Raw genomic sequence first — 23,551 nt, forward strand, 5'->3', positions numbered from 1 at the left:
GCCCCAGGACCTACTGGTCACTAAATCAGCTTAGTGACACAGCCCTAATAACCAGAGGCCAGCAGCCTCCACACAAGGTGAGGCCTGGCACCCAACCAGACCAGGGGCCAGCTATGCCTACAGATTACCGACAGTAGTCAACCTGCCACAACAGAAGGACCTATGTAGCCCACATAGGTCACCATAGAGCATATAGCTCTGATGACCAGAGAGGAGTGTGCTGCTGGGATGCATATGGTGTCTCCTACAAAAGACTACTACTCCAACGTCAGAAAACATAACCAACCTAACAAATACATAGAAATAAAAGCATCAAATGAAGCAAAAGGAGGCAATAGAGGAATATGTTCCAAATGAAGGAATAAGATAAAACTCCAGAACAACCCTCCTACACTGTTGGTGGGACAGTAAATTGGTGCACCCACTATAGAGAACAGTATGGAGGTTCCTTAAAAAAACTAAAAATAGAGTTACCATATGATCGAGCATTCTCACTCCTGGGCATGTATCTGGAGAAAAACTCTAATTTGAAAAGATACATCACCCCAATATTCATAGCAGCACTATTTACAATAGCCAAAACATGGAAGCAACCTAAATAAATGGATAAAGAAGATGTGGTGTGTGTGTGTATATATATATATATATATATATATATATATATATATATATATATATATATATATATATATACAGTGGAATACTACTCAGCCATAAAATAAAAATGAAATAATGCCATTTGCAGCAACATGAATGGACCTAGAGATTATCATATTAAGTGAAATAAGTTAGACAAAGACAAATATTATATCATATCACTTATATGTTGAATCTAAAGTATGATACAAATGAACTTATTTACAAAACAGTAACACACTCACAGACATAGAAAACAAACTTATGGTTACCAAAGGGGAAAAATGGAGGGAGGGATAAATTAGGAGTTTGGGATTAGCAGACACAAACTACTATATATAAAATAGATAAACAACAAGGTCCTACTGTATAGCACAGGGAACTGTATTCAATATCTTGTAATATAATATAATGGAAATATGAAAAATGAATATAAATAAATATGTAGCTATAGATAGACAAAGATATATATCTGAATTACTTTGCTGTATACCAGAAACTAACACAACATTGTAAATTAACTATACTTCAATTTAAAAAAAAAAAAAATATATAAGACCCCAGAAGAAAAACTAAGTGAAGTGGAGATAGGCTATCTGCAGGATAGAGTTCAAGGTACTGATCATAAAGATATTCAAAGAACTTGAGAGCAGATTGGATGAACAGTGAGAGTTAGAAATTTTAAAAGAGTTACAAAATATAAAGAACCAAACAGAGATGAAGTACTGTATACAATCACTGAAATTAAAAACACACTAGAAGGAGTCAACAGTAGACTAGATGATACAGAGGAACAGAACAGCAAGCTGGAAGACAGAGTAGTGGAAATCACTGAAGCTGAAAAGAAAAAAATTTTTTTAATAAAAAGAAATGAAGACAGTTTAAAAGACCTCTGGGACAACATCAGGCCTATTAACATAAACATTATGGGAGTCCCAGAAGGAGAAAAGAGAGAGAAGGGGCAGAGAACATTTTGAGGAAATAATAGCTGAAAACAACCCTAAACTGGGAAAGGAAAAAGACATCCATGTCCAGGAAGTATAGAGAGTACAAAACAGGATCTACCCAAAGAGGACCACACCAAGACACACTGTAATTAACATGGAAAAAATTAAAGAGAAATAGAGAACGTTAAAACCAGCAATGAAAAAGCAACAAGTTCCATACAAAGGAAATCCCATAAGGCTTACAGCTGACATTTCAGCAGAAAATCTGTAGGCCAGAGAGAGTGGCACAATAAAGTGATGAAAGGGAAAAACTAAAACCAAGAATACTCTACTCAGCAAGGCTTTCAATCAGATTTGATGGAGAGATCAAAAGTTTTACAGAGAAGCAAAAGCTCAGAGAGTTTACTACCACCCAATCAGCTTTACAAGAATTGTTAAAGGGGCTTCTCTAAGTGAAAAAGAAAAGAAACATGAAAATTATGACAGGAAAAAGCTCATTGGTAAAGGCAAACATATAGTTAAGGTAGGAAATCAACCACATATATGGCTAGTAGGAAGGTTAAAAACAAAAGTAGTAAAATCATCTATATCAGCAATAAGCAGTTAAGGGATGCACAAAACAAAAGGATGCAAAATATAATATCAAAAACAGTAAATGTGGGAGGAGGGAGTAAAAATGCAGGGGTGAATGCATTTGAACCTTAAAGATCAGCAACATAGAATAATCATAGATGATAGATAGATAAATAGATAGATAGATAGATAGATAGATAGATAGATAGATAGATAGATGTAAGCCTCACAGTAACCACAAACCAAAAAATCTATAATTGTTACACACACAGAAAAGAGAAAGGAATACAAACATAACACTAAAAATAGTCAGCAGATTACAAGGGAAGACAAAAAAAGATAAAGAAAAGAACAAAAAAGAACTACAAAAACAACCAGAAAACAGTGAACAAAATGTCAATAAATACATACCTAACAATAATTACTTTAAATTTAAATAACTAAATGCTCCAATCAAAAGGCATAGAGTGGCTGAATGGATACAAAAACAAGACCATATATATACTGCCTACAAGAGACTCACTTCAGGTCTAAAGACACTCACACATGCACACTGAAAGTGAAGGAATGGAAAAAGGTATTCCATGCAAATGGAAATGAAAAGAAAGCCAGGGTAGCAATACTTATAGCAGACAAAATAAACTTTAAAAGAAAGACTGTAAAAAAAGACAAAGTAGGACATTACATAATGATTAAGGGATCAATCCCAGAAGGAAATATAAATATATAAACTGTAAATATATATGCCCCCAACATAGGAGCACCTCAATATATAAGGCAAATGTTATCAGGCATAAAGGAAGAAATCAACAGTAACGCATAATAGTAGGGGACTTTAATACCCCACTTACATCAATGGACACATCATTCAGACAGAAAATCAGTAGGGAAACAGGGGCCTTAAATGACACATTAGATCAGTTCAACCTAATAGAGATGTATAGAACATTCCATCCCAAAGTAGCAGAATACACATTCTTTTCAAGTGCACGTGGAACATTCTCCAGGATAGATCACAGGCTAGGCCACAGTAAAACAAGTCTCAGTAAATTTAAGAAAACTGAAAAATCAAATCAAGCATCATTTCTGACCACAATGCTATGAGAGTAGAAATCATCTGTAAGAAAAAAACTGCAAAAAACGCAAACACATGGAGGCTAAACAATATGCTACTAAACAGCCAATGGATCACTAAGGAAATCAAAGAGGAATTTTTAAAAAATACCTGGAGAGAAATGAAGATAAAAAGTCAGTGATCCAAAATCTATGGAATGCAGCAAAAGCAATTCTAAGAGGGAAGTTTACAGCGATACAAGCCTCCCTCAAAAAGTAAGAAAAATCTCAAATAAACAACTTAGTCTTACACCTAAAGGAACTAGAAAAACAAGAAAAAACATAACCCAAAGTTATCAGAAGGAAAGAAATCCTAAAGATCAGAGCTGAAATAAATGAAATAGAGACTAAAGAAACAATGAAAGTTATCAATGAAACTAAGAGCTGGTCCTCTGAAAAGATAAACAAAATTGATAAACCTTTAGCCAGACTCATCAAGAAAAAAAAAGAGAAAGGTCCTAAATTTAAAAAAAATCAAAAATGAGGAAGGAGGAGTTTACAAAGAATCATAATAGATTACTACATACAAATATACACCAATAAAATGGACAACCTAGAAGAAATGGACAAATTCCTAGCCATGTACAATCTTCCAAGTCTGAACCAGGAAGAAATAGAGAGTATGAACAGACCAATTACAAGGCATGAAGTTGAATCAGTAATAAAACAACTCCCAAAAGACAAACGTCCAGGACCAGATGACTTCACAGGTGAATTCTACCAAACATTTAGAGAAGAGTCAACACCTATCCTTCTCAAACTATTCCAAAAAATCACAGAGGAGGGAATGCTTCTGAACTCATTCTGCAACACCAGCATTGCTCTGATACCAAAATCAGACAAAGATATCACAAAAAAAGAAAATTACAGGCCAATATCACTGATAACATAGATGCAAAAATCCTCAACAAAATATTAGCAAATCAAATTCAATAACACACTAACAGGATCATACACCATGATAAAGTGGTATAAGGATGGTTCAGTATCCACAAATCAATCAATGTGATAAATCACATTAACAAATTGAGAATAAAAATCATGTGATCATCTCAGTAGATGCAGAAAAACTTTTGCCAAAATTCAGCATTCATTTATGATAAAAACTCTCCACAGAGTAGGTATAGAGGGAACATATATCAACATAATAAAGGCCATATATGATAAGCCCCCAGCTAATATCATACTCAGTGGTGAAAGGCTGCAAGCATTTCCTCTAAGATCAGGAACAAGACAAGGATGCCCACTCTGGCAACTTTTATTCAATATATTATTGGACTTCCTAGCCACAGCAATCAGACAATAAAAAGAATAAAAGGAAACCAGATTGGAAAGGAAGAAGTGAAACTGTCACTGGTTGCAGATGACATGATACTATACATAGAAAATTCTCAGGATGCCAGCAAAAAACTACTAGAGCTCATCAATGAATTCCGTAAAGTTGGAGGATAAAAAATTAATATACAGAAACCTGTTGCATTTCTATACACTAACAACAAACTATCAGAAAAAGAAATTAAGAAACAGTCCCTTTTACTATCACATCACAAAGAATAAAATACCTAGGAATAAATCTAAGTAAGGAGGTTAAAGACCTGTACTCGGAAAACTATAAGACACTGATGAAGGGAATTGAAGACAACACAAACAGATGGAAAGATGTACTGTGTTCATGAATTGAAAGAATTAATATTGTTAAAACGACCATACTACCTAAGGCAATCTACAGAGTCCATGCAATTTCTATCAATGTACCAGTGGCATTTTTAACAGAACTAAAACAAATAATTCTAAAATTTGTGTGAAAACACAAAAGACCCCCAATAGCCAAAACAATCTTGAGAAAGCAAAACAAAGATGGAGGTATCACGCTCCTCAATTTCAAACTATATTACAAAGCTACAGTCATCAAAACGATGTGGTACTGGCACAAAAGCAGGCACAAAATTCAATGGTACAGAATAGAAAAACAGGAAGTGAACCAACACTTATATGGTCAATGAATCTATGACAAAGGATGCAAGAATATACAATGGGGAAAAGACAGCCTTTTCAATAAATGGCATCAGGAAAACTGGACAGGTACACGTAAAAGAATCAAACTGGGCTACTTTCTCACACCATGCACAAAAATAAATTCAAAATGGGTTAAAGACTTAACTATGAAATCTGAAACCATAAAACTTCTGGAAGAAAACAGATAGTATGCTCTTTGACATGACTCTTAGTAATAGTCTTTTGGATATGTCTCCTCAGGCAAGGGAAACTAAAGCAAAAATAAATCAATGGGACTAGATCAAACTAAAAACCTTTTGCACAGTGAAGGAAACCATCAACAAAATTAAAAGCCCAGGGACTTCCCTGGTGATAAAGTGGATAAGATTCCACGCTCCCAATGCAGGAGGCCTGGGTTCGATCCCTGGCCAGACAACTAGATCCCACATGCATGTCATAACTAAGAGTTTGCATGCCGCAACTAAGGAGCCCATGTGCTACAACTAAGGAGCTGGTGAGCTGCATCTAAGGAGCCTGCCTTCCACAACTAAGACCCCATACAACCAAATAAATAAGTATTAAAAAAAAAAATTAAAAGCCCATCTACTAAATGGGGATGATATTTGCAAATGATATATCTTATAAGGGGTTAATACCCCAAATATACAAAGAACTCAAAGAGCTCAATTCAAAACAAACAAACAAACAAAAACAAACAGAAAAGCAGAAACAAAACAGAACAAAAAACAAAATGAATAAAAAATGGGTAGAGGACCTGAATGGGCATTTTTCCAAAGAAGACATACTGATGGCCAACAGGCACATGAAAAGATGCTCAGCAGCACTAATCAACCAGGAAATGCAAATCAAAACCACAATGATATATTACCTCACACCTCTCAGAATGACTGTTATCAAGAACACAACAAATAAAAAGGGTTAGTGAGGATGTGGAGGAAAGGGAACCCCCATACACTGTTTGTGGAAATATAAATTTATTCAGCCACTATTGAACACAGCATGGAGATTCCTCAAAAAATTAAAAATAGAACTACCATATGATCCCGCAATTCCACTCCTGGGTATTTATGTGAGGAAAACAAAAGCACTAAATAGAAAAGATATATGCACCCCAATGTTCATTGTAGCATTATTTACAAGAGCCAAGATACAGAAGCAACCCAAGTTCCCATCAATGGAGGAATGAATAAAGAAGATGTGTTATATATATATATATATATATATATATATATATATACACATATATATACACATATATACACATATATATTATATATACAATACTATGTATGCATATATAATGGAATATTACTCAGCCATAAATAAGAATGAAATCTTGCATTTGCAACAACATGGATGGACCTAGAGGGTATTATGCTAAGCGAAGTAAGTCAGACAAAGACAAATACTGTATATTTTCACTTATATATAGAATCTAAAAACAAAACAAATGCACAAATATAACAAAACAGAGTTACAGATACAGAGAAGAAACAGGTGATTGCCAGAGGGGAGGGGAGTAAGGGGAGGAAAGAAATAGGTGAGGGAGATTAAGAGGTACAAACTTCCATTTGCAAAATAAAGATCATGGGTGTAAAATGTAAAGTGTGAGGAATATAGTCAATAATTTTGTAGTATCTTTTTATAATGACATAGTGCAACTTGACTTACTGTGGTGATCATTTTGAAATGTATAAAAACACCAAATCACTATATTGTTTAAACAGGAACTAACATAGTGTTGTAAATCAATTATACTTCAAAACCAACCAACCAACCAAGCTCATATTAAAAGATATCAGATATGTGGTTACCAGAGGCAGGGGATGGGGGGAGGGGGAATTGATGAAGGCAGTCAAAAGGTACAAACTTCCAATTCCAAGATAAATAAGTACTAAGGATGCAACGTACAACATGATTAATATAATTAACACTGTTGTATGTTATATAGGAAAGTTAAGAGAGTAAATTGTAAGACTTCCATTATAAGAAAAATTTTTTTTCTATTTCTTTAATTTTGTGTCCATATGAGAAGGTGGATGTTCACTAAACTTACTGTAATAGTCACTTCATGTTTTATATAAGTCAAATTATTATTTTGTACACCTTAAACTTATACAGTGCTGTATGTCAATTATCCCTCAATAAAATTGGAAGAAAGAAGTATTTAAAAAAATCCTTAAAATATGAGAAAAGTAGAAATCAATGAAATTGAAACAGGAAAATAATAAAGAAAATCAATGAAACCAAAAGTCTCTTCTTTGAAAAAATCAATAAAATTGATAAACTTCTATAAAAACTTACAAAAATAAAAAGAGAGAAGTCACAAATCACCAATACTGGGGATGAAACAGCGGATATCACTAAAAATCCTGAAGCCATTATAAAGATAATAAGGGAATGCTATAAATAACTATACACCCACAAATTCAGCAACTTGGAAAAAATGGGCCAATTCCTCAAACCATAAACTATTAAAACTCAACTAAAATGAAATTGATCATCTAAAATAGTCCTATAACTATTAAAGAAATTGAATTCACTATTTCTCCCAAAACAGAAATGTCCAGGCCCAGATGGTTTCGCTGGAAAACTCTACCAAACAGTTAAAGATGGATCATACAATTAAGAGAAAGGTAATAGGAATATACATATCGATAATAACCTTGAATGTAAATGGATTAAATGTCCCAACCAAAAGACACAGACTGGCTGAATGGATACAAAAAGACCCATATATATGCTGTCTACAAGAGACCCACTTCAGACCTAGGGACACATACAAACTGAAAGTGAAGGGATGGAAAAAGATATTCCATGCAAATGGAAATCAAAAGAAAGCTGGAGTACAATTCTCATATCAGATAAAATAGACTTTAAAATAAAGACTGTTACAAGAGATAAGGAGGGACACTACATAATGATCAAAGGATCAATCGAAGAAGAAGATATAAAAATTATAAATGTTTATGCACCCAACATAGGAGCACCTCAATACATAAGGCAAATGCTAACAACCATGAAAGGAGAAATCGACAGTAACACAATAATAGTAGGGGACTTTAACATCCCACCTACACGAATGGACTGATCATCCAAACAGAAAATAAATAAGGAAACACAAGCTTTAAATGACACAATAGACCAGATAGATCTAATTGATATTTATAGAAAATTCCACCCAAAAGTGGCAGAATACACTTTCTTCTCAAGGGCACATGGAACATTCTCCAGGATAGGTCACATCTTGGGTCACAAATCAAGTCTCGGAAAATTTTTAAAAATTGAAATCGTATCAAGCATCTTTTCTGACCACAATGCTATGAGATTGGAAATCAGTTACAGAGAAAAAAACTGTAAAAAACAAACATACGTGGAGGCTAAACAGTGTGCTACTAAATAACCAAGAGATCACTGAAGAAATCAAAGAAGAAATAAAAAGAAACAAATGACAACAAAAACATAACGACACAAAACTTATGGGATGCAGCAAAAGCAGTAGACTCAAATCAATAGAATTAGAAATGAAAAAGGAGAAATCACAACTGACATGGCAGAAATACAAAGGATTCTAAGAGACTACTACAAACAACTGTATGCCAATAAAATGGACAACCATGAAGAAACGGACAAATTCTTGGAAAGGTGCAAAGGATTCTAAGAGACTACTACAAACAACTGTATGCCAATAAAATGGACAACCATGAAGAAACGGAAAAATTCTTGGAAAGGTGCAATTTTCCAAGACTGAATCAGGAAGAATTAGAAAATATAAACAGACTTATCACAAGTAATGAAGTTGAAACCATAATTAAAAATCTTCCAACAAACAAAAGTCCAGGACCAGATGGCTTCACAGGCGAATTCTATCAAACATTTAGAGAAGAGCTAACATCAATGCTTCTCAAACTCTTCCAAAAAATGCAGCGGGAGAAACACTCCCAAATTCATTCTATGAAGCCACCATAATAAAGGCCATATATGACAAACCCATAGCAAGCATCATACTCAATGGTGGAAAAACCAAAAGCATTTCCACTAGGATCAGGAACAAGACAAGGATGTCCACCCTCACCACTCTTATTCAACATAGTTTTGGAAGACCTAGCCACAGCAATCAGAGAAGATCTCATTTACCATTGCAACAAAAAGAATAAAATACCTAGGAATAAACCTGACTAAGGAAGCAAAAGACTTGTACTCAGAAAACCATAAAACATTGATGAAAGAAATCAACGATTACATAAACAGATGGAGAAATATACCATGTTCTTGGATTGGAAGAATCAATATTGTGAAACCTGCGTGCCTAGAGCCTGCGCTCCGCAATGAGAGAAGCCACCACAATGAGAAGCCTGTGCACCACAACGAAGAGTAGCCCCCGTTCACAGCAAGTAGACAAAGCCCGCGCGTAGCAACAAAGACCCAAAACAGCCAAAAATAAAAATAAATAAATAAATTTATTTAAAAAAAAAATACCTAGGAATGAACCTGCCTAAGGAGACAAAAGACCCGTACTCAGAAAACTATAAAATACTGATGAAAGAAATCAAAGATGACATAAACAGATGAAGAAATATACCATGTTCTTGGACTGGAAGAATCAATATTGTGAAAATGACTATACTACCCAAAGCAATTCACAGATTCAATGCTATCCCTATCAAGCTACCAATGGCATTCTTCACAAAATTAGAACAAAATATTTTACAATTCGTATGGAAACACAAAAGACGCTGAACAGCCAAAGCAATCCTGATAAAGAAAAACGGAGTTGGAGGAATCAGGCTCCTCAACTTCAAACTATACCACAAAGCTACAGTAATCAAGACAGTATGGTACTGGCACAAAAACAGAAATATAGATCAATGGAACAGGATAGAAAGCCCAGAGATAAACCCATGCACATATGGGTGCCTAATTTACTCCAAAGGAGGCAAAAACATACAATGGAGAAAAGACAGCCTCTTCAGTAAGTGGTGCTGGGAAAACTGGACAGCTACATGTAAAAGAATGAAATTAGAACACCCCCTAACACCATACACAAAAATAAACTACAAATGTAAGACCAGACACTATAAAACTTTTAGAGGAAAAACACTCTTTGACCTAAACCACAGTAAGATCTTTTTTGACCCACCACCTAGAGTAACAGAAATAAAAACAAAAATAAGCAAATGGGACTTAATTAAACTTAAAAGCTTTTGCACAGCAAAGGAAACCATAAACAAGACAAAAAGACAACCCTCAGAGTGGGAGAAAATATTTGCGAATGAAACAACAGACAAAGGGTTAATCTCTAAAATATACAGTTCATGGAGTTCAATATCAAAAAAACAAACAATCCAGTTAAAAAATGGGCGGAAGACCTAAACAGACATTTCACAAATGAAGACATACAGATGGCCAAGAGGCACATGAAAAGATGCTCAACATCACTAATTATTAGAGAAATACAAATCAAAACTACAATGAGGTATCACCTCAAACTGGTCAGAATGGCCATTATCAAAAAAGCTAGAAACAATAAACGCTGGAAAGGGTATGGTGAAAAGCAAATCCTCCTGCACTGTTGATGGGAATGTAAATTGATAAAACCACTGTGGAAAACAGTATGGAGGCTCCTTAAAAAACTAAAACTAAAACTACCATATGACCCAGCAATCCCACTACTGGGCATATACCCTGAGAAAACCATAATTAGAAAAGATACATGCACCCCAATGTTCACTAAAACCATAATTCAAAAAGAGACATGCACCACAATGTTCACTGCAGCACTATTTACAATAGCCAGGATGCAGAACCAACCTAAATGTCCATCGACAGATGAATGGATAAAGAAGTTGTGGTACATATATACAGTGGAATATTACTCAGCCATAAAAGGAAACGAAATTGAGTTATTTGTAATGAAGTGGATGTACCTAGAGTCTATACTTTACTACAGAGTGAAGTAAGTCAGAAAGAGAAAAACAAATACCGTATGCTAACACATATATATGGAATCTAAAAAAAAAATGGTACTGTTGAACCTAGGGGGAGGGCAGGAATAAAGAGGTAGGCATAGAGAATGGACTTGAGGACACAGCATGGGAGGGGGAAGCTGGGGTGAAGTGGGAGTGGCGTGGACATGTGTACACTACTGGATGTGGGGTGGTTGGCTGGTAGGAGGCAGCAGTGAGGTGTGGGGGGATGGGCTCGGTGCTTTGTGATGATCTGGAGGGGTGGGAGGGGGAGAATGGGGGGAGGCTTGGGACGGAGGGGCGGTGGGGTGTACATGTGGCTGATTCGCTCTGTTGTGCAATGGGGACTGGCACAGTATTGTGGAGGAATTGTGTTTCAGTAAAGATCTATTAAAAGAAAAAAGATGAATCAACACCAATTTTACACAATCTCTTCCCAAAAATAGGAGAGAATACCTCCTAAAAAATTTATTAGGCCATTATCCTGAAACCAAAATCAGACAGAGACAATACAAAAAAAGAAAACTACTAAATATTATCATAAGCATAGATGCAAAAATCCCCCATAAAATATTAGTAAATCACCTCCCAACAAAGAAAAGTCCAGGACTACATGACTTCAATGATAAATTCTACCACATGTTTAGAGAATAACTAACACCAATACTCTTCAAACGTTTCCCCAAAATTAAAGAGATGGGAACATTTCTAAACTGATTCTATGAGGCCAGCATAACACTGACACTACAGTCAGACAAAAACACTACAAGAAAAGAAAACTACAGATCAATATCCCTGATGAATATGGAAGTAAAAATCATAACAAAATACTAGCAAACAGAATTCAGTAGCACATTAAGAGGATTATACACTATGATCAAGTGGGGTTTATTCCTAGAATGCAAGGATGGTTCAACATATAAAATTCAATCAATGTAATACATCTCGTCAACAGAATGACTGTGGGGAAATGACAGTATCATCTCAACTGATGCTGAAAAAGCATTTAACAAAATTCAACACCATTTCATTGTAAAAACACTCAACAAACTAGGAATAGAAGGAAGTTACCTCAACATAATATTTGTAATAGCCCAAAACTGGAAACAACCCAAATATCCTTCAATGAGTGAATGGCTAAATAAACTGTGGTACATCTATACAATGGAATACTACTCAGCAACAAAAAGAAACAAACTACTGATGTATGCAATAACTCAGATGGCTCTTCAGGGCCTTATGCTATGTGAAAGAAAATCCCAAAAGACCACACACTGAATGATTCCACTTATATAACCTTGAAATGACAAAATTATAGACACGGAAAATTAGTGGTTGCCAGGGGTTAGGAAGAGTAGGGAGTGGCGGGGAGGTAGCAAGTGACTATAAAGCATAAGTGAGATCTTTGTGGTGATGGAATAATTCTGTATCTTGATTTCAGTGATGATTATACAAATCTACAGGTGTGATAAAATGGCATCAAACTATACATAAACATTGTGCCAGTGTCAATTTTCTTGTTTTGATATTTACTATAATTATGTAAGAAGCCATTGGGAGAAACTGGATGAAGCATACATGGACCTCTCTTGTACTATCTTTGCAACTTCCTGTGACTCTATAATTATTTCAAAATAAAGCACACACATGCACAGTCACACAAAGCCCTTGGAAGCATGGCAGACATTATTCTGATGGAGGAGGAGTTGACATCATAATAATGCAAACATCCTCACCAGAAGTGGTCACGTCTTCCACTTAAGACCTTCTCTTCTCTTGAAATATCATTCATCATCCATCCTCCTCCTACCCTCCTGGCACATCCCTTCAGCAGCCCCAATCTTCTCCCATAATGCTAGTTCCTTTCCCTCCCTCCTTGGCTGGTTCTAGGGTAAACTTCACTTCCATCTGTCCCCTCCAACAATTCCCTCACATCTCCTCCTTGGGCTGCCAATCATATGCCACCTCTCTGCCCCCACCCCAGGGCAACCAATCAGAGGAAGCCATCCTCCTTCCCGCATGTGACTCAAATTGGACCAATCAGAGTCCTTGCAGGGGGTTGCCATGTGACTCCTGCAGTTATGGGCTCAGAGTGATGCATTCTCGGCTGCATCCCTCTGGGGGCACCACTGACAATGTGTTCTACAAAACATTACACTCAGAGGGAATCTAAGCCTCAGTCCCAGAAGAAGAAGCTGTGGGAAGGAAGGACTTAACCAACATGACAAGTCTAAAAAACAAAAGTCAAGTCTATAGCAGGCAAGGCAAGAAGGGCTTTTCTGGGTGCCAACAAGCCAGGAAGGAGGGGACTGTAGCCAAGTAGGTGGGCCCTGCCCAGGCACATCTGCTTCCCAGACCACCTATGTTCACTCCCAGGGAGCCTGATGCCCTCACGTGGGCCAGCAATCCGGCCACATGGCTACCGCCAGCCAAGGAACCCCCACTGTGCCTGCTACAGCCCCCAGGGCAGGCCCAGCTGCTTCCAAGGGTGGTGTCACAGTGCCACACTCCCATGGAAGTCTTTGTGGGCTCACCTGTCACTCGCCTGCTGTGCAGAATGGGGTATCAGTTGGAAGGGACCAAAGTCCTAGATACCAGGGCTTGGGGGGGTTGAGGGGAGGCATTCTCCTTATGGGAAGGCCAAGGTTGCTGGGCCTGGAATAAGTGTGTCCTGGGAGGCCACAGTCCCTGGGGGTGGGTGAGGCCAGTGGAGGCCAAACCCTGGGGCAGAGCAGTCTGGTGAACGGGAAGTGGGGCAGGGGATGAGGAGCTGCAGCCGAGCCCCAGCCTGCTGCTTCGCCATCACCGCCTCCCCACCATGCTCAGTGCTCCAGAGCCTCTGTGAGGAACGGAGCCTGGCTGGCTCAGCCTGCGGACTCAGCAATCAGGTTTGCTTTTCCTTTAGCCCCCAACCCAGATACAAGCAGCCCTCCTCCTTCTCTCTCTTTCCCCACCAAGGCCCATCAGAGCTGAGCAGGCTGACTCTGGCAGCGTGCTGTCTCTGCTCTCACCTGGTCACCTCACTCTGCTGGCCCTGAGGCCCTGCTTTCCCCTGCCCTGTTCCTGGCTCCCAGCCCCCGACCATCCCAGGCAGCCAGGCCCAACCGAGGCCGGGCTGTTTTGGAAAAGTGTTGGGAGGTGGCAGAATGTGCGGTCTGTGAGTTCCCTCCAAACTGGCGCCCCAGCCCCTGGACAAACAGCGGCCGTGTCGGCCTGTCCACAGCGGCCTGTGTTCTCCTTCCAGGCCAGGAGATCCCGAGGGCAGGCAGCCGCGTGGGGGATGTCACCAACCCGCTGGGCCTACGGGGGAGAGGCAAGGACAGATTGGGTGATGACAAGCCAGCCACCCGGCCGGCTGGACCCTCCCACCCCGTGGCAGGGCGGTCAGACCAAGGGCAGCCCAAGGACCACGCTTCCTTCACCTCTGCTGCCACACAGGACATTCCAGTGGGAGAGATGGAATTTACACTCTGAAAAACTACTACCTTCCACTGGCACATTTCCCAGTGGAAGCTAGGGGGTGTCCATTGCTGTTTCTAGCTGACCCTGGAGACCGCCATCGAAGGAATCCCCCTTGGTGGGGCATGTGCCGTGCAGGGCAGGTGGCCCCCGTTCTGGCCCAGGACCAGCCTCTGCTTCTGTGTGGCTGTGAGAAGGTCCGTGCTACACTGAGTCTCTGCTTCATCTGATGCAAAACAGGGGATCATCTTGCTCTCCCCTCCCCAGGGTGGAGATTAAGGCTCGGGGAGCGGAGACCTGCGCTGGGGAGGGTCAGGTGAGGCAGAAAGATGGCACAGGGAAAAGGACAGGTTGAGCAGACCACCCAGTGGCACTGTTCAGGAGATGCTGGTCATGCCCCTCTGGGTGCCAGGCTCTTTGAGAGAGGCCCTGTGTCCTGGGATGTATCTGGGCCAAGGTTGGGTCTGACTGAGTGTATCAAAAAGAAACACTGGAGCCACAAAATGGCCTTTTTTCAGGCTGGCTCAGTGGGGGCTTGGGGAGGGAACCTGGCAAGACAGGGGCTGGGCCCGGCCTGGGCATTGTGAGGCCTTGCCCTTGCCAGGGCCGGGCCCCCCAGTTCCTGGTGCAGCTCCAGGGGCCACGGCTCTGCCACTCACTGCCCTCCCTCCCCACCCTAAGTTCTGGGGACCGCACTGGACGTTCCTTGTCTGGCAGTGGACGACACCCTTTGCTGGGTCACCTATGGGCTTCTGGGACAGTCAGGCTGCAGAGCAGCTTTTCACAGAGTGTGAGAATGGGCAAAGAGGACATGGTTTCCGTCGTCAAGTGGGCTCGGGGAGCCCTGCAACCTCTGAGCTCTACACCGTTCAGTCCCTCAGCATGCCCACCCCCAGGCTCAAGGTCCTGAGCGGTCCCGCAGTGCAGGAGTCTGCCCAGCGCTGTTTAAGCCCTTCCCCAGACTGATTTGATCCCAGAATCCGTTTGCTCCTGCAGCACCCATGAAACAGGCTCTGAGAATTGCCTCACGGCACATGAGGCTGGGAGTCGGGAGAACTGAATTCTGCTCTCTTGTGTGCCACGTGGCTGTGGACATCCGTGTCCTCACTCGTGTGAACAAGATGGACTCTGCAGTGCTCTGGTTGCCGTGTCCAGGACGGAGACACCTGGCCCAGCCAGGTCCAGCCACATGGCCAGGGATGCGGCCCCCAGCTGCCCCGTGCTGCAACAGGCCTCTGGGGACAGTGGCCCTCCAGGTACATCCTCCCCTCCCCAGGGAACCTACTGCTCACAGGATACAGTCACGGACCTCTGTGTGCTTTCATGCAGGGAATGGGGGCTGGCCCCTCAGGGAAAACACTTCGGGGAAGAACTTCCTGCCTGACAGGTGGGACTGGGTGTTGTGGAACGGAGGGTGGGTGGACGGCAGGACCCTTTCAGGGAGCTGGGAAGGCAGAGACCAGAGAGCCAAACGAGGGTGAGTCCTCAAGGTTTATTATAGAAGCCTATAAAAGAGCCACATTGAGTATTTCCAAAATCACAAAATGCACAACTTTTTTTAATATGCAACATGGAATATTATATACAGATTAAAACCACGACAGCAAAAACACTCACACGGCACCAGTTTCATATCAAAACAAAACACACAAGTGCTTTTTCAATATTAAAACAACTGTGATAAAAACATATTAACATTTTGAACCATGTTTACAATAGAGGAAAAAATTCATATTTTACTAAATAACAAATATTTAACAGCAAAAACTTTATTCTAAATATCTATTTTGAATTATAACAAAAATAGTACTTATAATAGTTTATAAAGACAGACACAAAAATTATAACATTTATGAAAAAACAAGTTTTGTGTATAAAATTATATCATAGCGATCTGGGCAGGGTCAGGATGGTGACTAGAACACAAATGCCAGCGCCCAACATTGAAAGTGCTTCAATCTGCAAGCCCATGGCGGGAAGAGTTTTGTGGGGTTTTGTCTTTTTAATGTCAAGTTACAATAGTAGGAATGGTAAGTGAGAACACATCACCCACCTAATGCTACCTCTATAAAACCTACACACTAGCACACAGACACGGATGGATGTAAAGAGGAGACATGGGTGAGTCTCAACATTGGAACCCTCCTGTCAGCCAGTCAAGAGCTTTCTTCAGTTCTCTTCTTATTGCCTTTGAGACCCAGCGGGGCCAATGATCCTTCCCTCCCTCACAGGGATCCCCTCAGCCTTGCCTTCTCTGCCCCTCCCAGGCTGGTCACCCAAACCAAAGGCCACTGAGGTCTCCCGCAGCCCTCCAGCTCCCTGCCCCTCGCCGGGGCCCGGCCTGGCAGGCTTCCTGTCTGAAGCTGCACTTACTGCAATCCTCGATATTTAGTCAAAGACATTTGGTTCAGGGCAAGCTGGGTCAGCTGAGAGGAGCATTAAACTTCCAGACACCGGGCTTTTTTGTAGGTAACAGATTCTGGTGCACCATGCAGCTATTTTCAAGCTTTGATGAGTCTTTACACATTTTTGCCTGTTTTTCAGAACGGGGCGGTGGGGTGGGGGAGGTTGAGAGATATTACTCATTTTTTTAAGGTCAGTTTTTGCCAATAACGTCTGTGCCGCACTTGCCTTTTAACAGTGAAAAGGTAGGAACCAAATGAAAGACTTGAGCATGGGGGTGACAGAACAGTCCGCAGGCACGAGCCTTTCCTGTAAAGCCCACCACAAGGCAGGTGTGCACGGGGGTGGGAGTGGGGGGCTTCCGCCTGCCCACTGAACGCCACTGGGGGTGCCACTGAGCTGTTCACAGTGGCCACTGCTACGGAGAGGCAACCGGGAATCGACGTCCCGCATTCTTCTTCTGTGTGTTTTTGATTTTCTCCTAAAGGGGATTCACCGCTTTTAAAACATCAAAAGCCAACAGAGAAACACGAAAAGCAAAGAAAAACTTGAAAACAGACAAAATCACTTAGAGACTCACCAAAGGCCCCAAACCATCCCCGGGAGGCATCCCTAATTGCCAACACTCAAAATGCCAGTGGCAGGAGCTGCTCTTCTTTCATCCCCTGACCAGCCGGTTTTCAAGCAAATCACTTCTGACAAATCACACGTACCCTCCTCCTCAGCTCTCCCTGCAGCGCCCTCCTCAGCTGCCTCAAGACCAAGCAGAGGGCCCGAGTCAGCTCTGAGGAAGGGCTGCCTTCTGCACTCACCTCCCCTTGCTTTCACCTGGTCCCCGCACCCCTGAGCTGGGCTAAGCAGACAGTGGCATAGAGGGGGGAAGGGACTTCAAGGACACCTTTCCAAGGGCAAAGGGCAAAGGGTGAGGGTTGAGGGAGGGACGACGGAGGCCCTGGCTCCCCGTCAGAAGAAAGAACCCGTATCCTTCCCTATACTCACTAGCCAGAGTGGGGGGCACTGGGGTGAACAGTGACCAAGTGGGACACGGCAGCAGCCTCCAAATCCCAGGCGATCAAGGTTTCTGACAGAGCAGGGAGGGAGGCGGTGGGCCGTTTCCCCATCCCCACCAGGGTACAAAGGCAGATGTGCTGGATTTCACCTCGGGAGTGAGGCTCTGAGGTTGAACCCACAGAAGGTCTGGCGCCTGGGGGAGCTGCTCTCGACCCTAGGCCGGCGGGGGGCGGGGGGGTGGCTGGGTCACTTGCAGAAGTCCTGCCGGGGACAGCTGGGATGGAGGCCAGGGGACGGAGGAGATACTTGTTCCAGTCCCAGTAACACCAAGATTCGGTTATATTAGTGAATAAATATGGGGGTGGGGGGGAAGGCCATCCATGAGCCGAGGGCCTTGGGTGTATGTGTAATAGGGAGCAGGGCGGGCTCCAGGCCGCCTGGCAGAAAGGTGCGGGTGTCAGTGCGCGTGCCCAGGGCCACCAGGGAGGATGCTGGGAGGACAGGGCCTGGGGGTCCTTTACCCTAAGGTCAGAAGAGAGAAAAAGTAGCAGCAATAGGTAATTTCAAATGTCCAAAACGGCAAGGGGTGGGCCTCCAGGCTGGTTACAGCCAGGCCCCGCCCTGCCAAGGGTGACTGGTGTTCTATTACCCAGGATGCTGTTCCCCGCGGGCACTGGTGGCCACACCGGGAGGGGCACTCATTCCATCTGAGCCGAGGCAGGAGGGGAGGGGGTGCTGAAGAAAGGGCCAAAGGGGGCACCTCTTTTCCTCCCTCCCCCCATGTCAACCACCTGACCTCACACGAAAAGAGTCCAAAAGAAAAGGGAGGGGAGAGACCAGTTCAGAACATCACAAGCAAAGGCTGCAGCACAGCCGACATCTAACACTGTGATGGGCATGCGGGGCGGAGGGCCAGGCCCTTTCCCGGGGGAGCTAAGCTGCTGGGGACTGGAGAGACTAGAGAGAAGCAGGGGCCAGGGGGAGAGCCCGACCCCGGAGAGCCCTTTTGACTTGGGGCAGGTTTGCCAGGGAGGGGAAGAGGGGCGGGCAAGGCCTGGGGGGCCCTCCCTCTTCCCCGGGCTCCAGCCCCCTCCCACACACAGGTTTCTACCCTTCCATCGCCTCCCGCCCCGAGGCCTGGCGCCCTAGACCGTGGCGCTCAGCATGGCCTCCGTCTCTGGCAGGATCTTGTTCTGGTTGGAGTCCAGGCCAAAGAACTTGACACTGAGGCCATCCACAGGGTGCAGGACGGGCACCAAGGTGATGCGGGGGAAGGTCCGGGTGGCCAGCTCGAAGCGGCTGGTGCTGGCCAGCTCCACTGCCAGCACCTTCAGGAACAGCTTGGCCAGGTGCTTGCCCAGGCAGGTCCGGACACCACCACCGAAAGGGAGGTAATGGAAGCGGCCATCCTTGTCCTCGCTCCGCGCCTGACCAAAGCGATCAGGGTCGAAGACGTTTACATCCTTGAACACGGGCGCCGTGTCATGTGTGTCCCGGATGCTGTACATGACACTCCAGCCTTTGGGGATCTGAAAACCCTGGAGGCAAGGCGGGGGCAGGGGTGGGATGCGGTGGTGAGAACCAGAGGAGGTCTGAGATGACCCAGGACCTTCTGCCTGCCAGCCCCCACCCAGATGTTCCTGGAGGCACCCCACTGTGGTCCCCGGGGGACTGGCCAGCCTCCCCTTCTGGCATGTCAGTCCACCTACTTAGAGATGTCCCCATGCAGCTTCACAGCACACCCAGCTGGGCTGCATCTGACCCAGCATCTGGGGCAGGGTCCCTGCTGGGTCCCTCCCGTCAGCCTGAAAGCTCCCTGAAAGCAAGCACCGTCTCCCCATGAGGCTGAGGTACCCCGTGGGGAGCTGGTCTTTCCCATCGGCCAACCCCCCACCCCACAGCCCACGGGCCCAGCCTCACGTCGAGCTCGAAGGTCTGCAGCACAGTGCGGTAGCCACCGGAGACGGGCGTGAACAGGCGCATGACCTCCTTGATGACGCAGTCCAGGTAGTGCAGCCCACTGAGCGTGCTGAGGCGCAGCGTGCCCTCGCAGGGGCAGCCGCCACTGTGCAGGATGCCCTGGGCCCGCAGCTCCTCCCGCAGCTTCTCCAGCACGGCCGGGTGCTTCAGCAGCTGCATGATGAGCGAGGTGCTGGCGCTGGCGGTGGTGGCGTAGGCGGCGAAGATGAGCTCCAGCGTCCCGTCCTGCAGCAGCAAAGAGGCACCGCTTGCAACCTGGGTTCGGCCTGGTGGCCCCAGCCTGGGGGCAGCCCCTCTCTGCCGGTGTCCCCCAGGCCCCGGGGTCATCTAGCTGGGCCCTGCTGCTTCCTCTGAGCCTCACGTTGCTGAGCCATTTGGGCCACGATGGACAGAGGTCACGGGTCCAGTCCCCTGGCTGGGGCAGAAGCACAAGCCTAAAAGTCCCTTGGGGAAGGGCTGCTTCTCTCTCACTGCCGGATTCCAGGGCCGGCCTCAGCAGCCCTAATGAGTGCAGTGAGCTCACAGCAGAAAGAGAGCAAATCCCAAGGAGCAGGCACTGTGCGGGCGAGTGGGGGTGAGGCGCAGGGTCTCAACCTGGGCCTCCGGACTGGCAGCCCGAGCTCCTTCCTCCCTCCCCAGGAGAAGGACATCTGGTAGGTGGTCAAGAGAGCTGAGGGGTTGGGAAAGCAGTCTGGGGTCATACCCATGAGGACCTGGGATGGGACTGCAGTGAGAAGGCTGAGGGAAGGTGGTCCCCAGAAGACTTAGAGCCCCTCCAGGGTCCTCTGGGGAGCAGTGGTGCCCCCCAGATAGGCCCCACCAAGTTATCTTGTTCCAAGCCCTGCATTTTACAAATGTGGATGCTGAGCCCAGAGAGCGGAGTGAAAGAACAGGTCCTTTACTTGCCATGGCACCACCTACAAGTCACAAAACTTCTTATGAAATGGGAAAGTCTTTGGGGCTCCTTCCTGGCTCATGAGGAAAAAACAAAAACAAAAAACTGGAGCTAGAACACAGGGACGCAGAGACAGTAGGGACAGAGCAGTCGGCAGGGAAGTGTCCACGGGCACCTGGCAAGCACATGAGTGTCAGAGTCTAGACGAGGACGAACTAATGCTCCCTCCTCAGGTGGAACATCCACCCTAAGAAAGGGCAGGCAGGAAGCCCTTCTTGGAGCCCAGTGTGGACAGTCTTGGGGCCAGCAGCCCAACTGGGCATAGCCAGTGCCAGGCAGGCTGGGAGAGTGTCAAGTGACACCCACTTGAAAGGGCTGCTCTTCCCCAAGGGCTGAGGCTGCCCTCCTGCAAGTGGCTTCTCCTTCTGGGCCCGCATTTCCCTAGGTGACCTCCTAGGGCTACTGTGACCACGAAATGCACTGAAATAGTGAATACTGGGGTGGGGGGCTGGCTGGGGAGAGTGAGGGGGTCAACGACGCTGCGGACGCCGAGTCTGTTAAGGGTTTCTAAGAAGCATTTTTCGGTATCTTTTCCAACATGGTAGATGGGACTGTGGGTGAGATGGAGACAGTGGGGCCCAGCTGCTGTGAGGACCGCTCACCACCAGGACTGGGTGCAGAGCAAGCCGTGGGCAGGGCAGGGGCGGCCCCGCCCGTGCGGGTGCCCCCACCCTGAGCAGCCCCAGCACGGAGCGCAGGCGTTTGCGCTGCCTGAGGCGGGTGGGGAGGGGTGCCCCACCTTCAGCTCCTGCATGGTCATCTCCTCCCCGTGCTCCTTGCTGCTCTCGATGAGGATGTCCAGTGCGTCTGAGTAGTCCTTGCCCTGCGTGCACTGCAGCTTCTCCCGGATCGCCTTTTCCAGGCCCTTCTGTAGGGTCTGTCGTGCCTGAATGCCCTGAGGCGGGGAGGAGGCCATCTGGTTACCCAAGGGGAAGGGCAGGGTCACTGAGGGTCTCCTCCCAAGGCCGGGCAGGGCGGGGTGGGGACTCTTCTGAGAGTTTCCCATCTAAGCAGCAGAGACCCCTGGGTGAAGGCTCCCGCTGAAACCTCCCCTCTGTCTGTGTGACCAGTGACCAGCTTAGCAGTCAGCTGCCCCTCCCTCAGGGTGGGCTCACGGATGCCCACCTCCTCTCCTCCCAGGCCCTGGGTGCTCACCCGCCGGTAGCCACTAAAGGGCAAGTCGACAGGCAGGGAGAAGACGTTCTCCACAAACTGCTGGTAGACCTCAAAGAGGTGCCCGAGGTCCTCCTCGGGGATGCTGAAGCCCAGCAGCACTCGGATGGCCATGCGGAAGGTGAGCTTCTGGGCCTCCTGGTACACGTTGATGGCCTCGGGGTGGCTGCTCCAGGCACGTAGTGTATCCTGGATCACCAGCTGGATCTTGGGCAGGTAGCTCTCCAGGGCCTCGTGGCTGAAGATCTTGGAGAAGACCTGGAAGGCAGAGGGTCAGATGGACTCTGGCCTGCCCGCTCGGCCCAACTGATGCACCGTTGATCAGGGAAAACTCCAGGTCCTTACCCTGACCAAGCTCAAGCCTTTCCGTCTCCAGACACAGTCCCTCTGCTGGCTCCTCTACTCTGAACCCCCCTCCTACTGCCCACACCTTGGAGGGGAGGCAGGGGAAGGACGAGATTAAAACACAGTTCAGGGCTTCCCTGGTGGCGCAGTGGTTGGGGGGTCTGCCTGCCGATGCAGGGGACGCGGGTTCGTGCCCCGGTCCGGGAAGATCCCACATGCCGCGGAGCGGCTGGGCCCGTGAGCCATGGCCGCTGAGCCTGCGTGTCTGGAGCCTGTGCTCCGCAACGGGAGAGGACACAACAGTGAGAGGCCCGCGTACCGCAAAATAAAATAAAATAAAATAAAACACAGTTCATAAAGTTGGGACATTCAATGTCACTCACAGGGTGACCTGAGCTGGCATTCCTTTCTGAAACCCCAGAAAATCATGTGCTCCAAATAATGGCAAAGCCCGGGGACTGGGCAGTCCAGCTGCCAACAGGTCTGCAGGCGATGTGGCCATACCAGAGTGGGAGGCAACACAAGAGGGCGCTGGGCAGGGCTGGAGGGGAGGCTGCTCCTCCACTGCAGGGGCCATTCCCGAATGCCCAGGCCACGGGGCAGACGTGCCCAGGAGGAACAGAACAGAGGTGAACGGACTGGACAAGGAAGAGGTGGAAAGCAGTAGGTGGCTCTTTTACTCCACTGATGGGAGAACAAGAGAGTCCAAGGCTAGACTGCAAGCAGGACTTCCTGAGACCCAAGACTGCTCTCACTCCCTGGGAAATACCTACTGGGCAGAGATGGTAGGGAGTTTGTTAACTGTGCCATCCAAATGTCTACAGTGTGGCCGGGTCTGGAGGCACGGGGATGGGGGCAAGGCCTCCCACGTCAAAAGATCAGAAAGCCGGGCTTCCCTGGTGGCGCAGTGGTTGCGCGTCCGCCTGCCGATGCAGGGAAACCGGGTTCGCGCCCCGGTCTGGGAGGGTCCCACA

The 23,551-nt window shown here is 45.5% G+C and overlaps 1 protein-coding gene across 2 annotated transcripts in view; it reads right to left on the reverse strand.

The window, feature by feature from the left end:
- Positions 1 to 16,194: 16,194 nt before the first annotated feature.
- Positions 16,195 to 23,551, reverse strand: part of CYP26B1 (cytochrome P450 family 26 subfamily B member 1) — a 19,489-nt gene continuing 12,132 nt past the window's right edge. For both annotated transcript variants that reach the window (XM_007104932.2, XM_028497095.2), the window contains exons 3-6: positions 22,215 to 22,490; positions 21,799 to 21,954; positions 20,045 to 20,329; positions 16,195 to 19,662 (exon numbers count right to left, since the gene is read on the reverse strand). In XM_007104932.2, the coding sequence (XP_007104994.1) occupies positions 19,270 to 19,662; positions 20,045 to 20,329; positions 21,799 to 21,954; positions 22,215 to 22,490 (1,110 nt within the window). In that variant the 3' untranslated portion in view covers positions 16,195 to 19,269. The remainder of the gene's footprint in view (positions 19,663 to 20,044; positions 20,330 to 21,798; positions 21,955 to 22,214; positions 22,491 to 23,551) is intronic.

The sequence above is a fragment of the Physeter macrocephalus genome, chromosome 12 (genome assembly GCF_002837175.3).
Source record: "Physeter macrocephalus isolate SW-GA chromosome 12, ASM283717v5, whole genome shotgun sequence".
Classification (NCBI taxonomy): domain Eukaryota; kingdom Metazoa; phylum Chordata; class Mammalia; order Artiodactyla; family Physeteridae; genus Physeter; species Physeter macrocephalus.